The 16,624-nt window shown below is 37.0% G+C and overlaps 1 protein-coding gene across 1 annotated transcript in view; it reads right to left on the bottom strand.

The window, feature by feature from the left end:
• Nucleotides 1-267: 267 nt before the first annotated feature.
• ETFA (electron transfer flavoprotein subunit alpha) overlaps nt 268-16,624 on the bottom strand; it is a 70,147-nt gene continuing 53,790 nt past the window's right edge. Inside the window, exons 11-12 of the mRNA XM_006044406.4 lie at nt 11,972-12,052; nt 268-559 (exon numbers count right to left, since the gene is read on the bottom strand). Of these exons, the coding sequence (XP_006044468.1) occupies nt 521-559; nt 11,972-12,052 (120 nt within the window). The 3' untranslated portion in view covers nt 268-520. The remainder of the gene's footprint in view (nt 560-11,971; nt 12,053-16,624) is intronic.

Here is a 16,624-nt window from a genome sequence, read left to right as displayed (position 1 = left end):
GCTATGATTTTCTAGAGACTGGAATATATTTAAGATAATATTCACACTTTGTGGCCATGCTTTTTTAACTCTAAATTCACCACTCTAGTTCCCTTGTCTCAACAACTGGATTATGTTGATTAGACTGGTGGGAACATTCATGTTTATAATTTTATCTAAAATACAGAGCCATCCATGAACAACACAAGCAAAGAATAAATAATAATTTTCACTCCTGTTTTTTCAATTCTCTCTCTTCCTTTACAAAGATAGGCATATTTCTGGTAATAGTTTTAAAGTTATGGAAAGGCTTTATTATGTATTACAGAGCTATACAATTTCAAAAAATAACTGTTTAGAACCACAAATAATTAAGAAATAATAATAACCCCATAAAAAAAGCATTTGGTGTCTGTTAGAAATTTTCCTCAAATTATGAAATGTAGCTCTCCACACTTTCCAATGATTGTTATATTAGCCATGAATTTCTATGATTTCAGCTGAATATGATACAATTTTCATCCTAAGACATGGTCATGACTCATTTCTTCTTCAATAGCTCAGTCATTTCAGGAACAACCTGCAAATTAAAAAAATAATAATAATAATTAAACAATTTGAGTCTTCTTTGTGATAAGGTCACAGCTCCTTAAGGAGTACAAAAAGGCCAAAAGCAACAACGTGAATCACCAGGGAGGTACAGGAGGTACAAAGTGCCCCCTCCCTCTGCCTTACCAAGGAACTCCCTGTTTTCCCACAGTCTCTCTTCCCATCCATGGGACATGTGGTTGGCAGAGCCAAAAGCCCACTCATGGCCTGGAAGCCTTTGTGACACAACCCCAGACCTCAGAAAGGCACCCCTGAGAACAGGAAGTCCAATTCTCTTGTCTGTGTTGAGAATAGTGTATGTCTTTGACCTCTGTGCCTCCCGGCACTCTTCCTTGCCTCACTGCGGTCCTGCCCTACCTTCAAAGTCTCTTGCTTAGTCACGACTCCTGTCAGCCTCCTCTAGTACTTGTTTTCTCATTGTTTATTCATTCATTCATCATTCACTTAACAAACACTGTAGTTGTTATTCCTCAGCACACGTTACCATCTTCTGGCACATAAAAATGAGCTGCATGCTGGACGTCGCCCATCACCGCTCTTTACTAAAACCAAGGCCTTGTGCTAACGCAGTGGCCGGTCAGCAGACACAGCAAGAAATCACAGTGAAGGAAACTGACCAAGCTGGCTCCCACTTTAGAAAGGATTCATTACTAACCCCTGGCCTGGGCAGTTCAGTGGCCGCAACTGGAGCTTTCGGTGTGGAGCTGCTTTGTGACAGCCTGGGTCACAGAGGAGGGCTACATGTGGGGACTGCAGGAGCACACAGGGCCTGCCTGAAAGCTAGCCTAGCCACTCATGTAAAATATCAATTACTCAGCTTCCAAGGGGTTGTTGACTGCCCTAGCTCACAAAGATCCCAGCCGAACTCGCCACTGATGAATATAGCCTCTCAATTATTTAAGAGAGCTACATTTCCATTAGGTGGAAATAATGTGTTCGTACAAAATTTATTAAGGAAATTGTCGACATGTTGTTTCTTCCGAATGTCACTTTGTCTCCAGCCTATGAAAAGGCCCGTGTTTACCATGGAGCCAGCAGGCATTAGCTCAGGGGCAGCATTAAGTGCTGGCACCATTTCCCCCAGTTTCCTCGGTGGAGAGACCATGAGCTTATGCCAGTCACATAGATGACATGCTAAACGAGCCTCATGTGGGACCTACATGTTCCATGAAAAATGGGCTAGGGCCCAACTTCTTTTAAATAAAACATCAATTTGGTTTAGAACATAGTTTTTAAAAACTTCACAGAAAGTCCCCCTGCCACACTCCCCCCAAAAGGGCTGAGGGGTCTTTCTCTCTCCATGCTCCATATCATTTTTGTTAGATCAATCCTGAAATTCCCAAGCATACCAAACAATGCCTTGGTTAGGGAAAAAAACATGCCAACTCAGTTTACTGAGTATCTAATGGCCTCAGCACACTGAAAGATCTGAATTCTTTTTTTTTTCTATTTTAGATACTGCAGAGGCAGCTCCCTACTCAGTAAGACCAGATGACAGTGAATTTATGTCTCAAAAAGGACCATCTACTGATATAAGTCACAGCACAACTATATTTCACTCATTTATCTAGTATTTCCTCAGGATAAGCACTATGGGAAATAGAGAAGATCAGGCCTGATTCCTGGCCACAAGGAGGGAAGAGACAGAGGCCTAAGAACCACTTGATTAGAAATCTGCTCATCTTATACTTTAATGTAAGAGGATGAGAATGGCATTAAAAGCTCCGAATTCAAGAATTCTGAGGTAAGTTGAGTCTGGTATGAACTAGGAAAAATCAGAACATTTAACATGGAGAAAAAAAAGATTCTGGGCAAAAAATGAGGAGGCAAATGGATAAACACTGTAGGTTCCCGAGACAGTAAAGGGACTAGAACGACTGTAGTGAATGGCTATGTTGGAGAGAGGTGAAAAAGGTTTAAACAGATAGGAGTTATGCCAAGTCTAATCAATGCGGACACAATAGTCTCTCCAACAGAGACAGACAACTGGATATCCACATGCAAAAGAATGATGTTGCACCCTCACCTCACACCATACACAAATATTAATTTAAGATGGATCAAAAACCTAGTTAAACAACATAAAACTCTTAGAAGAAAACGTAGGGGTAAATCATCAGGACCTTGGGTTATGACAATAGATTCTTGGATATGACATCCAAAACATAAGCAACAAAAAGCAGATGAACTGGACTTCATCAAAATTTAAAACTTTTGTCATCAAAGGATATTATTAAGAAAGTGAAAAGACACCCAACAAAATGGGAGAAAGTATTTAGAAAACATACTAAGGGTCTCATAAGGGTTTAACATCCAGAAAATATGAAGAAATCTTACAACTCAACAACAAAAAAACAAACAATTCAATTAAAAAATGGACAAAGAATGTGGATAAACATTTCTCTAAAGAAGACATACAAATGGCCAAAGAGTACACACAAAAAATGCTCAATATGATTTGTCATCCAAAAAAAAAAAGTCAATCAAAACAACAATGAGATACCACTTCACAACCATTAGGATGGCTATAATAAAAGATAATAACAAGTGCTAGCAACTGTATGGAGAAATTGGGGCCCTTGTATATTATTTGGTAGGAATGTAAAATGGGTCAATCACTTTGTAAAATAGTAGGCAGTTCTTCAAAATGTAAAACACAAAGTTATAAAAGTATACAAGCAATTCCATTCCTAGATATGTATCCAAAAAAGATGAAACAGTGCACAAAAACTCATACATGAATGCTCATGGCAGCATTAATTATAACAGCCAAAAAGTGGAAACAACTCAGAAGTTCATCAATTGATAGATAGACAAATTGTGGCATATATATACAATGGCTATTACTTGGCAATAAAAAGGAATCAAGTGCTGCGACAACAATGAACCTTTAAAACATTATGTTAAGAAGCCACCCACAAAAGACCATGTATTACATGATTCTGTATCCAGGACTGGCAAATCTAGAGAGACACAAAGGAGATTAGCTGTTGCCAGCGGCTGGGGAGAATGTGAATAGGGAATGACTGCGAATAGGTATGGGGTTTCTTCCCAGTGTGAGGAAAATGTTAGGACAAGAAGACACAAGCAGACCTAGTCTAGCAGTGATGGATGCATAACTCTGTGAATATACTCAAAACAACAACACTGAGCTGTACCTTTTAAAAGCACACATTTTATGATATGTGAATTATAGCCCAGTAAAGTTATTATATCTTTAAAAATTAACAAAACTACAGTCAGGTGGTTCCCTCTGTCCTATAACTCTGATTATGAGATTCACCATTTATTAAGCACCTACTATGTACCTGCATGGAGCAATACAAACAGGTAGGCTAATAGTTAACGCAGACTAAATTAAGTGCAGTAAATCTCACTACAAGGTAATATTTATATTACTTATGAGAATGCTTATATTTAGAGAGATTAAGTAAGTTTGCTAAGATAATTTAATTAGTATATGCCCAAGACAGAACATGAAATGAAGCTTGCAATTACTGTACCATGTTACTTCTGTCATATGAAGAAAAAATAAAATTTGTTCTAACTCATATGACTGTTGAAAGGCGAAGTGAAAAAATATATAAAAGAAAATAAAATGTTATGCATACACAGTTGTACTCTAGACATGATGAAATTTGGTGGATGCGATATACCTTAGGGAATTATTAGTCCAATAGCTATTTCTATATTTGTTATATGTGATACAGTTTGAAATTTTTAAACAAAAATTTGGTCTAAAAAAGTCCTTTTTACACAGCTGTTATTTGATTTATGATGTTAAGATCTTAATCCCAAATAGAATAATTTGCATAATTATATTTTTTAAGCTGTTATACCTTAAAATTTTGATTTTTAAAGACAGAAGGTAGCTCCAGTGAGAAGTGTATTCACTATGCCACCTAGTCTGCTCTTCTGTCAGAATTATTAGGTTGGAGCAAAAGTAATTGCAGTTTTCGACCATGAATTTTAAATTATAACTAGGCTCAAACACATCTTTATTAATTAAAATAGGAACCATTCAATCAACACATTTTTGCCAATGAGAAATAAGTTTGTTGCTCCTGTAGCATAAAAATCCACGCTTCGGGATTTGACAAACTCTTGGAAAGCATCTTCTGCCTCCTGCTGGTTGTTGAAACATTTTCCCTGCAAAAAGTTGTCAGGATGCTTGAAGACGTGGTAGTCAGTTGGCAAGATGTCAGGTGAAAATGGCAGATAAGGCAAACTTTCATAGCCCAATTTGTTCAACTTTTGAAGCACTGATTGTGTGATGTTTGGTCAGGTGTTGTCAATGAGAACTGGGCCCTTTCTGTTGATCAATGCCAGCGGCAGGAGTTGCAGTTTTCCGTACATCTCATCAATTTGCTGAGCATACTTCTCTGATGTAACATTTTTGCCAGGATTCAGAAAGCTGTAGTGCATCAGATCAGCAGCAGACCACCAGTGACCATGACCTTTTCTTGGTGCAAGTTTGGCTTTGAGAAGTGCTTTGGATCTTCTCTGTTCAACCAGCCATCACCAGTTTTTGTATAAAATCCACTTTTGATTGCATGTCACAATCTAATTGAAATAGTTCACTGCTGTTGCATAGGATAAGAGAAGACAACACTTTGGCACCCTCTTATCAAGTTTCTTCACCTTTGCAATTTGCTTCAAATGCCGAATGACCACAGAATGATCAACACTGAATCTTCGGCAACTTCTCGTGTAGTTGTAAGAGGATCAGCTTTGCTAATTGCTCTCAGTTGGTCACTCTTAACTTCTGATGGCTGGGCCACTGTGTTCCTCATCTTCAAGGCTCCCCTCTCCTTTGCAAAATGTCTTGAACCACCACCACACTGTATGTTCATGAGCAGTTCCTGGGCCAAATGCATTGTTGATGTTGCAAGTTGTCTCCATTGCTTTACGACCCATTTTGAATTTGAATAAGAAAACTGCTCAAATTTGCTTTTTGTCTAACATCATTTCCCTAGTCTAAAATAAATATAAAATACACAGCAAGTGATAAGTCATTAGCAAAAAACATAAAGTGAGAAATATGCATCAAAATGATGTATAACATAACCACATTGAGCATGTACTCCAATATCAAAGGGCAAAGTTCAACAATGCAAAAGCGCAATTACTTCTGCACCGATCTAATACTGTAATACTCATCCGTGCTACACTTAATTCTGATTTCAACTGAGAAAACAAATCTGATTTCTGTTTAGTTCTGCCTTGGTTGCCAGAGTCTGTAAAAGACGTGGTCCTATTTACTGCAATTCGTCTAAGGTACAGGAGTAGTGGTGAACCAACTGGCTGTGGTACCTGATGAGCTAGAAAGACAGTAATGAGAAAAAGAACAGAGCAGGAATCTCTCTTAGTTGTGCCAACAACTTGCTCAGCAACTTCCCTAAATCATCTCTCTCTGAGACACAGACAACTTAAGAAGAACATATCCTGCTTGTTACTCATACAGTAATAAATGAGAGGCTGCACCTCACGTAAAATTTTTCATATTTTCTTAACTAGTTTTCCCCAAGACTGCATTTTTAAAACTGATTAACTTTCTCACCACTTTGTATTAATCAAAGGCATATATAACTGTGCTTCAGAACTGAGCAGCATGAGACAGACAATGCCTTAATTCTTGCCAAAGGCAAATAAAAGTTATGTCTTACTCCAGATAGTCTCCCAATAGTCAAATGTGGGCTACTTAAGGGATCGAAGATTGGAAGACGATACTCCAAGCAAATGGCAGCCAAAAGAAAGCAAGTAGGGCTACCCTCATATCAGACAAAAAGATCACAAGACAGAAAAGTTAACAAAAGACAAAAATGGACAATATATAATGAAAAAGGGACAATTCATAAGGAGATACAACTTACTAATATATATGCACCTGACGCAGGAACATCAAAATACGTAAAACAACTATTAACAGACCTATACAGAAAAAATGGCAGCAACACAGCAACAATAAGAGATTCCACCTACATCAACCAATAGATAATCTAGAGTCAATAAGGAAAGAGCAGGCTTAAGTGAAACATTAGACCTGATATGATAGATGTGTATCTATGTAGGAATGTAATACACATTCTTCTCAAGTGCACATGGAACTTTTCTCAAGGATAGACTGTATGCTGGGACACAAAACAAGTCTCAAGACTGATAACGATGGTAAGAATCTAGAAATCAACTAAGAGAAAGCTGGAAAAACCACAAAAACATGGAGAATGAACAACATGTCACTGAACAACTATTGAGCCAATGGAAAAAAATCAAAGGAGAAATAAAAGGACAAAGCCCAAAATCAGCAGAAGAAGGAAATAATAAAGATCAGAGCAGAAATGAATGAAATAGAGACTAAAAAGATGATAGAGAAGATCAGCAAAACTAAGAGCTAGTGCTTTGAATAGATAAATAAAATTGACAAACTTTTAGCTAGACTCACCTAAAACAGAAAGAAGGCTCTGACAAATAAAACAAAAGAGGATAAATAACAATGGGTACCACGGAAATACAAAGGCTTATAAGAGAATATTATGAATAGCTATATACCAACAAATAGGACAACCTAGAAGAAATGGACAAATTCTTAGAATCAGACTTTTCAAGACTAAATCATAAAAACATAGAGAATAAGAATAGACCAATCACTAGTACAGAGATTGAATCAAAAAGCTCAAAGTAATCAAAAAGCTCCCCAGAAAACAATACTTCAGAACCAGACAGCCTCACAAGTGAATTCTACTAAACATTCAAAGAAGATTTAATATCCACCCTTCTCAAAGTATTCGAAAAAATTGAAGAGGGAACATTTCCAAACTCATTTTATGGGGCCAACATCATTCTGATACCAAAACCAGACAAAGACAATATTAAAAAAAAAAAGAGAGAGAGAGAAAATTGGAGGCCAATATCTCTGATGAATATAGATGAAAAAATCCTCAACAAAATTATTAGCAAAACAAATCAAACAATACATAATAAGAAGGATCACACACCATGATCAAGTAGGACTTATTCCATGAATGCAAGAGTGGTTTAACACCCGCAAATCAGTTAATGTGACACACAACATTAGCAAAATGAAGAATAAAAACCATATGATCATCTCTGTAGATTCAGAAAAAGTACTTGACAAGATTCAACATCCATTTATGATAAAAATTCTCAATAAAGTGGATATGGAAAGAATGTGCTTCAACATGATAAAGGTCATACATATCAAACTCATTAACATCACACTTTGTGGTGAAAAGCTTGGTGAAAGTTATCCTTCTAAAATCAGGAACAAGACAAGGATGCCTGTTCTTACCACTCTTATTCAAAATAGTATTGGAAGTCCTAGCCAGAACAATTAGGCAAGAAAAGGACATAAAAGGCATCCAAATCAGAAAGGAAGAAGTAAAAATGTCACTAAAAACTTGTGGATGACATAATTTGACATATGGAAAACTCTAAAGATGCCACCAAAAAAACTACTAGACATAATAAATGAATACAGCAAAGTTGCAGGGCACAATATCAACATACAAAAATCTGTTGCATTTCTACATGTTACCAATGAACCAGCAGAGAGAGAAATTAAAAAAACAATTCTATTTACAATCACAACAAAAAGAATAAAATGCCCAAGAATATATTTAACTAAGGAAGTGAAAGACCTGTACATTAAACCCTTAAGACATTGTTTTGTTTTGTAAGACATTGGTGACAGAAACTGAAGACATAAGTAAATGAAGGTATTTCATGCTCATAGATGGGAAAAATTAACATTTTAAAAATGTTGATATTGCCTAAAACAATCTACGGATTCAGTGCAATCCCTATCAAAATCCCAAGGACGTTTTTCACAGAAATAGAACAAAAAATTCTATAATTTGCATGGAACCATAAAAGGACCCCCCTCCCCCCACACAAAGCCAAAGCAATCCTGAGAAAAAAGAACAAAGCTGAAGGTACCACACTCTCTGATTTCAAACTATATTACAAAGTCATAGTAGTCAAAATAGCATGGTACTGGCAGAAAAATATACAAACAAATGGAAGAGAATAGAGAACCCAGAAATAAAATTAATTTACAATGAAAGAACAAAGAACATACACTGGAGAAAGAACAATTTCTTCAATAAATGGTGCTGGGAAAACTGGACAGTCACAGGCAAAAAAAATGAAACTTGACACACAAAATCAATTCAAAATGGATCAAAAACTTGAATGTAAGACCTGAAACCACAGAACTCCTAAAAGAAAATACAGATAGTTTGCTCTCTGACATTAATCTTAGCAACATCTTTCTAGATATGTCTCCTCAGGCAAACAAAAGCAAAAATAAACAAATGGCAAGTTAAAAAGCTTCTGCATGGCAAAGGAAATCATCAACAAAATGGAAAGACGATCTATGAAACAAGAGAAGGTTCCTGCAAATCATGTATACAATAAGGGGTTAATATCCAAAATATGTAAAGAACTCATATGCCTCAACAACAAAACAAACACTCCAATTAAACAATGGGGCACAAGAGGTGAACAGACATTTTCCAAAGAAGACATAAAGGCAACTGGTACATGAGAAGATGTTCAACATCATTCATTATTAGGGACTTGCAAGTGAAAACCACGATGTGGTGTCACCTCATCTCTGTTAGAATGGCTGTTATCATAAAGGCGAGAAATAGCAAGTGTTGGTGGTAAGGATGTGGAAGAAAGGGACCACTGGTGCGCTGTTGGTGGGAATGTAAATTGCCACAGCCACTCTGGAAATCAGTGTGGAGATTCCTCAAAAAAATTAACAATAGAACTACCACATGAACCAGCTCTCCCACTCTTGGGTTTTTAATCCATAGAATACAAAAATACCAACTTGCAGCATATTTACAATAGCCAAAATATGGAAGCAACCTAAGTGGCCATCAATGAATGAATGGATAAAGAAGATGTGGTCTATATGTATACAATGGAACAGTATTTTGCCATGTGTGACAACATGAATGGGCATTGATGGTATTACGCTAAGTGAAATAAATCAGAAGGAGAAAGACAATCTAATTCATGTGGAATATAAAAGACTGGGCTGCCAAGTCGCTTCAGTCGTGTCCGACTCTGTGCGACCCCATAGACGGCAGCCCACCAGGCTCCTCCGTCCCTGGGATTCTCCAGGCAAGAACACTGGAGTGGGTTGCCATTTCCTTCTCCAATATAAAAGACACCCCCTCCCAAAACACAGTAAATGAACACACCAAATAAAAACAAACACACAGAATCAGAGAACAGAGTAGTGGCTGCCAGAGCAGAAAGGGCTGGGGGGAGGGCACAGCAACTAAAGGCGATCGATTATATGATGATGGGGCAAGACTAAATTTTTGGTGGTCAGCACACTGTAGGGTATACAGAAGTAGAAATATAATGTTGTACACATGAAACTTATAGAATGTTATAAAGCTACGTTATCTCAATAAGAAATTCAGAAAAAGTTTTTAAAGTGTGCTTCTTAACACACCAAAAATAGCTTGAGAATCTCAAGTTGGAAATCAGCTTTCTGGATGATTTTTGAGGTCCTTTTCCACTCTGAGTGTCCTAGAACTCTCAATATCTCTTTGAGCATGCACACACACGTGTGCATAGACACACATAACAGACACAGGCATCGCCTCTCATGTTAAACCTAGGAGCTGCCCTTGATGCAAGAGGCACAACCTGTGGGACACTACTGCACCCAACACTGCTACAGAGATGCTCCTGCCCCAGGGCAGGTGTCCACAGTGTGAGCATCACAAACGTCTGACTGTTTAACACCTCGTTTTTTAATCAAGCGTGTGGGCAGCAAAATACAGTACACAAGCAGACAGAAAAACATACCTTAAACAAAATTACTTACAAATTTATTAAAATAGTCTCTTGAAGAAAAATAAAAGGCAACTATATTCGATGTCTGTTTGCAAACATGTCAACAGGAGACATGGCTAGGGTTCAGCAAGTACTAATTTCATTCTTAAATTTAAAGGTCTTTATCCCTTTATCTGTATGTCACTGGAACTAAATGCTTTCTACTTGGACAAAGGTACTATTACACAGAAATACAAAAAGATTTTATTTGTTTCATAGTAACTTTTCCTCCCACTGGAGTATCCTGGTCAAATGACTGCCACTACAGTCCCAGTTCTTCTACAGCTGCGCCAGCGAACCGACCTAAACCCTGCATTTCAGATACAGAGCCCTAGGGCCACAGAAGATGGGCTGTATTTTTCCCGTGCAAGATAGAGGCTCTTCTGGGTTGCGTGTGGGCAGGGGCTAAGGATTTCCACGGGGAAAAATGCCCTTCGCTGACCAAGGGCAATAGCCCCATTCCAGTCTCGGCAGGCAGGCTGGGCCACTACCAAGGAACTGCTGAGCATCTGAAGGGCCCATTCTTCACTGAGCATGAACACACACTTCAAAATACAGATGTGCTCTCAAAGTGCACTCGTGAGTTCATCTGGATCATCCACGTGCTAGAGAAGCCACGGCAATGGGCCAATCCTCTTGCTGGGGAGACCACCCCTGGTTCTGTTCTCAGGCTGCAGCCTCTCCATAAAGGCCCACCGCAGCTCATTATAGTTCTATGTGACGGTTAGTAAACCTAGGCGTTTCAGAGCCTCGATCACTGCCTAAGTGATTTCTGCACAAGGTAACTGAGAAACTTGTAGACAGGCCCTGAGGGACTAAAAGAGGCCAGCCCATGTGTAAGCTAGGACCTCTAAATGTGGCCAAATGGGTATCAGGTGCTCAACTATATCACTGAAGTAATTCTTTCACTGAAAGGGCAAACATAAGGGTGGTAGGAGGGCAGAAAGAATACAAAAAAATTAAGAGTGTGAGGAGTTAGAAATAAGTGTTCTTTCCTACGGCTGTCACTGTTAGGAAGGCCTTTGACTCTCAAACACAGCAAGCAGAGCATACCTGTTGAGTCAATAAAGTGGACTTGAGAGCCCACTCATCCCGTGAAAAGCTAGAGCATCACTAGTAAATCTCTCAATGAGGGGTCATGATGGGAATTTCTTTAAGGTATCTGGTAAATATGGTTCTAGGTTATAATTATTTGAGTCATTTCATATTGTGTACTAACAGTACATGAGATGCCAAGAATCATATGGATGTTTAAAGACAATATGGACTTCTTAAAGGGAAAGTTATTAATATAATGCTTCATAAAAACATCATATATTAAGCAGAACAATTCTTCACTTTAAGTAGTTCAAAATTGTGTAAATATATTAATATATACGTACACAGACAGACACAGATACACATTCACATGATGTCTTCCTATGACAGCTTCCTCCCTGACCAACTCCTGCAGGTTCTTGGATGACAACCTAGATAACAGCTATCACTCTCAAGGCCAACTTACCTTAAAGAGATCTGCAACTATTCCATAATCTGCCACTTGAAAAATTGGAGCTTCTGGGTCTTTGTTGATAGCCACAATTGTCTGTGAAATAAAAGCAAAGAGTTTTTTAAGAAAACATACCACGTAGACTGATGGTTCTATTCTAACTTCCGTAACAACAAATTTGTATTCTTAAAAATGTCTACCAAATAAGATTAGTTTAATTTGTGCTGGTATTGTAAATTTAGAAGTTTCTGGGTAGGAACATAACAAAAAATTATCTCTCATCCCTACCACAGGCCAACTGCAATATTTAAAAAAGGTTTTATATCATTATTTTTTAAAAGTTCTTTTTTAACTTATGAAAAATGTTGTAGATAAGTGACAAATTGGAGAGGATTCTGGGAAGACGGCCAAGTAGGAAACACTGAGAAACTGTCTCCCCACCTACACAACAACTGAACTGGCAGAATCTTTCATGTAACCAGTTTGGAATTTTGGAATCTATTAAAGGTTTGCAACTTCCAGGGGAAGACTTGAATGGTAAACTGTAGCTCTTAGCAGAACAGTTGCTACTCATTCCTGGTGGCAGGCAGCTGTGTACATATTCCTGGAACAGCCTGCATACAGCTTATAGCAGTCAGAGTGGGTAAAAGAAACCTTGTCCTCTAAATATTGGGGATCTGTGCTTTGATCATAGCATGTTGCATCTGATCACAAAGGTGCAAACAAAGAGGGTGGCTATTGCTGTTGTACCTCAACCACTGTTTTCCCCCACCTGTCAAAGTTATTCCCAGGGGATTTAAAAGATTAGTGCTCTTCATTTTTCTCATTTTCCCTCTGTGGCATTTTCCCTCTGTGGTAGCCAGACATTAATGACTAGGACATTCAAAAGCAAATGCATATCAGAGGAAAACTACAAAGTGACCATACATGCCTAGGGAAAGGCACAGACTCTGAAAAGACTCCAGAAACCCATACGTTTATATACCTCAGGTTAACACTTGGCACAGAGACAGTATACAACAATCAAAAAGAACAATAAACAAAAACAGTAACAAAAAAACCCCCAGCATACTCTGGGGAAATAGAAGAATCTACTATATTATTGATTTAAATGTCCAGTTTTCAACAAAATAAAAATCACAAGGCAAAAAAAAGAAAAAAGTATGGCCCACTCAAAGGAAAAAAATATAAACAGAAAGTGGCATATCTACTAGACAAAGACTTTAACATAATCATCTTAAAGATGTTTGAAAAAAAAACTAAAAGGAGATGAGGAGAAGGTCAAGAAAACAATGTGTGAATGCAATGGAAATAGTGATAAAGAGAAAATGCAAAAAGAAACCACAAAGAAATTCTGAAGGTGAGAAGTACAAAGTATGAATGAAAAATTCACTAGAGGGATCCAAAGGCAGATTCAATCAAGCAGGAGAATGAATCAGCAAATTGGAAGATAGGACAATGGAAATTTTCAAGCTTGAAGAACAGAAAGAAAAAAGATTTAAGAAAAGTGAACACAGCCTAAGGGACCTGTGGACCACCATTGGGAGGACCAAAATATCTTATGGTGGTCCCAGAAGGAGAAGACAGAGAAGAGGGCAGAGAGAATATTTAAAGAGATAATGACTGACAACTCCCCAAATTTGATTACAGACATGAATAGAAACATCCAAGAAATTCAACAAACTTCAAGTAAGATGAACTCAAAGAGACTCCACACTAAGATACATAATCAAAGTTTCAAAAGCTGAAGATAAAAAGAGAATCTTGAAAACAGAGAGAATTGATTTGCTACACACAAGGGATCCTCGAGACTATCAGCAGATTTTACATTACCAACTTTGGAAGCGAGAAGGCAGTGAGCTGATACATTCAAAGTGGTAAAAGAAAAAAACTGTCGACCAATAATCCTATATCCATCAGAACTGTTCCTATAGTGACTTTTGCAGAAACTGAAAAACTCATCCTAAAATTCATATGGACTCTCAAGAAACCTCAAGTGGGACTTATAGACCAATGAAACAGAAGAGGAAGCCCAGAAATAAACCCTCACATATATGGTCAAATGATTTTTGACAAGGGTGTCAAGATCATACAATGGAGAAAAGATAGCCTTTTCAACAAATGGTATTGGGAAAACCAGGTATCTACATACAAATGAATGAAGTTGGCCTCTTACCTAACACCATTTACAAAAACTAACCCATAACAGATCAAAGATTTAAACATTAGACCTAAAGTTACAAAACACTCAGATGAAAAACATAGAGCAAAAGCTGCATGATGATGGTTTTGGCAATGATTTCTTGAATATGACATGAAAGGTATAGGCAACAACAAAAAAACAGACAAATTGAACTTCATGGAAATTAAAAAATTTTGTGGCTCTAAAGGCACTATATGGCACCCCACTCCAGTACTCTGGCCTGGAAAATCCCATGGATGGAGGAGCCTGGTAGGCTGCAGTCCATGGGGTCGCTAAGAGTCGGACACGACTGAGTGACTTCACTTTCACTTTTCACTTTCATGCACTGGAGAAGGAAATGGCAACCCACTCTAGTGTTCTTGCCTGGAGAATCCCAGGGACGGGGGAGCCTGGTGGGCTGCCGTCTATGGGGTCGCACAGTCGGACACAACTGAAGCGACTTAGCAGCAGCAAAGGCACTATCAACAGAGTAAAAAGGTAACCTAGAGAATGAGAGGAAATACTTACAAATCATATATCTGATAAAGAATTAATATATGGTATATATTTTTTAAAAACCTACTAAATTACTACTAAACTCAACAACAAAAAACCAAACTGTCCAATTCAAAAATTGGGCAAATGGCTTTAAAAGCCACTTCTCCAAAGAAGATATACGAATGGCCAGTAAGCACATGAAAAAATGCTCAACATCATTGATCACTGAGGAAATGCAAATCAAAACTACAATGAGATACCACCTCAGATCTAATAGGATGGCTACTGTCAAAAAAAAAAAAAAACCAACCATACTGGTGCTGAAAAGGGTGTGGAAAACTAAAACCCCTGTGCATTGTTGGTGGGAATGTAAAATGGTACAACTGCTGTGGAAAACATTATAGTAGTCCCTCAAAATATTAAAAATAGAATTACCATGTGATCCAGCAATTCCAATTCTGGATATATACCCAAAAGCACTGAAAACAGGGCCTTGAAAACATATTTGTATACCTGTGTTCATAGCAAAGTATTCACAAATGCTAAAACTTGGAAGCAACTCAAGAGTCCATCAATAGATGAATGGATAAGCAAAATGTGGTGTGTATTTATACATACACACACACACATAATGGAATATTATTAGCCTAATGAGGAAGAAAATTCTGACATATGCTATAATGTGGATGAATCTTGAGGACACTATGCTAAGTGAAATAAACCAGTCACAAAAAGACAAATACCAAATGATGATTCCACTTAAAATGTACTTAGAATAGTCAAAATCATGGAAACAAAAGGTAGAATTGTAGTTGTCAGTATATGGACTATGAGGTGGGAGACTGGGAAAATACCATTTAATCTGTATAGAGTTTCAGTTTTAAAAGATGAAAAAGAGTTGTAGAGTTGGATAGTGATGATGGGTGCACAACATTATGAATGTATTTAATACCACTGTCAGTGTGTACATAGCTAATTTTACACTTAAAAATGATTAAGATGGTAAACTTTATGTTATGTATATTTTACCATGCAGAAGAATGTTTTAATGCAGTATACTAAAAATGTTGAATTTTCTGTATATAAATTAATAATCTGACTTAAACCAAACCAACCAAATATAACAGGAAATTTTTGTAGGTCATTGAAAAATTTTAGATATACTGAATAAAAACCACAGATAAAAAGTTCATTCATCCACTTTATATTTGGTGTGCTTTATTCAACAAGACAGAAGTCAACTTTGTCAAATCATGAGACGTATATTATTAGAGTCAATTCTCAGCTTATTTCACTTATAAAATGATCAGTAGTTTTCCACCTATTAACAATATGTATGTTTTAAACTTGTGACTATAAATGATAGATTTCAACTTTAAAAAGTAACAAAGCCATATCCTAATTCATAGGCTTTAAAGCTCAAACTATTTATTCTCTATATACTGCATTCCATTTAGCATTTTTAAATTACTATCCTGGGTCTACTGTGAGAATAGAAAAGTTAACTAGCTAGTTGGCCTATTAAGTAAAGATGAATATTTAAAACAAAAAAGTTTAAGTCCTTATGTATGCAGCAAATAAATGTAACAAAGTACTACATCTCCTACAAAAAACTACCACAAGCTCCTCTTAACTCCCACAAAATCTTTAAATGTAAAAGATTATAATGACAGATCAGTAACAGATTACAGAGAAACTGTCACTAAAAAACGTGTTATGTTTACACAATTATTCTAATAATAACAGATTTCTTTATATACTACAAATAGTTTGGTATTCCCCACAGATGCTTCTAACACCATTGCAATTAAAGTAAAATTAGACTTTTGACTCTAACATGGTGTTATTTTAATTAAAAAATGATAATTTTTGAATCTTTGGAAGTAAAATTAAGTACTTCCCTGCCTATTACTCCATCTCATGAAAACAGGCAGAACACCTTTTTCAAGTATTTTGATACAGTCTAACTTAAAATATAGTCTATATAA

The sequence above is a fragment of the Bubalus bubalis genome, chromosome 20 (assembly GCF_019923935.1).
Source record: "Bubalus bubalis isolate 160015118507 breed Murrah chromosome 20, NDDB_SH_1, whole genome shotgun sequence".
Classification (NCBI taxonomy): domain Eukaryota; kingdom Metazoa; phylum Chordata; class Mammalia; order Artiodactyla; family Bovidae; genus Bubalus; species Bubalus bubalis.
Note: the sequence above shows the minus strand (reverse complement) of the source record. Positions and strands in the feature narration are given on the sequence as shown.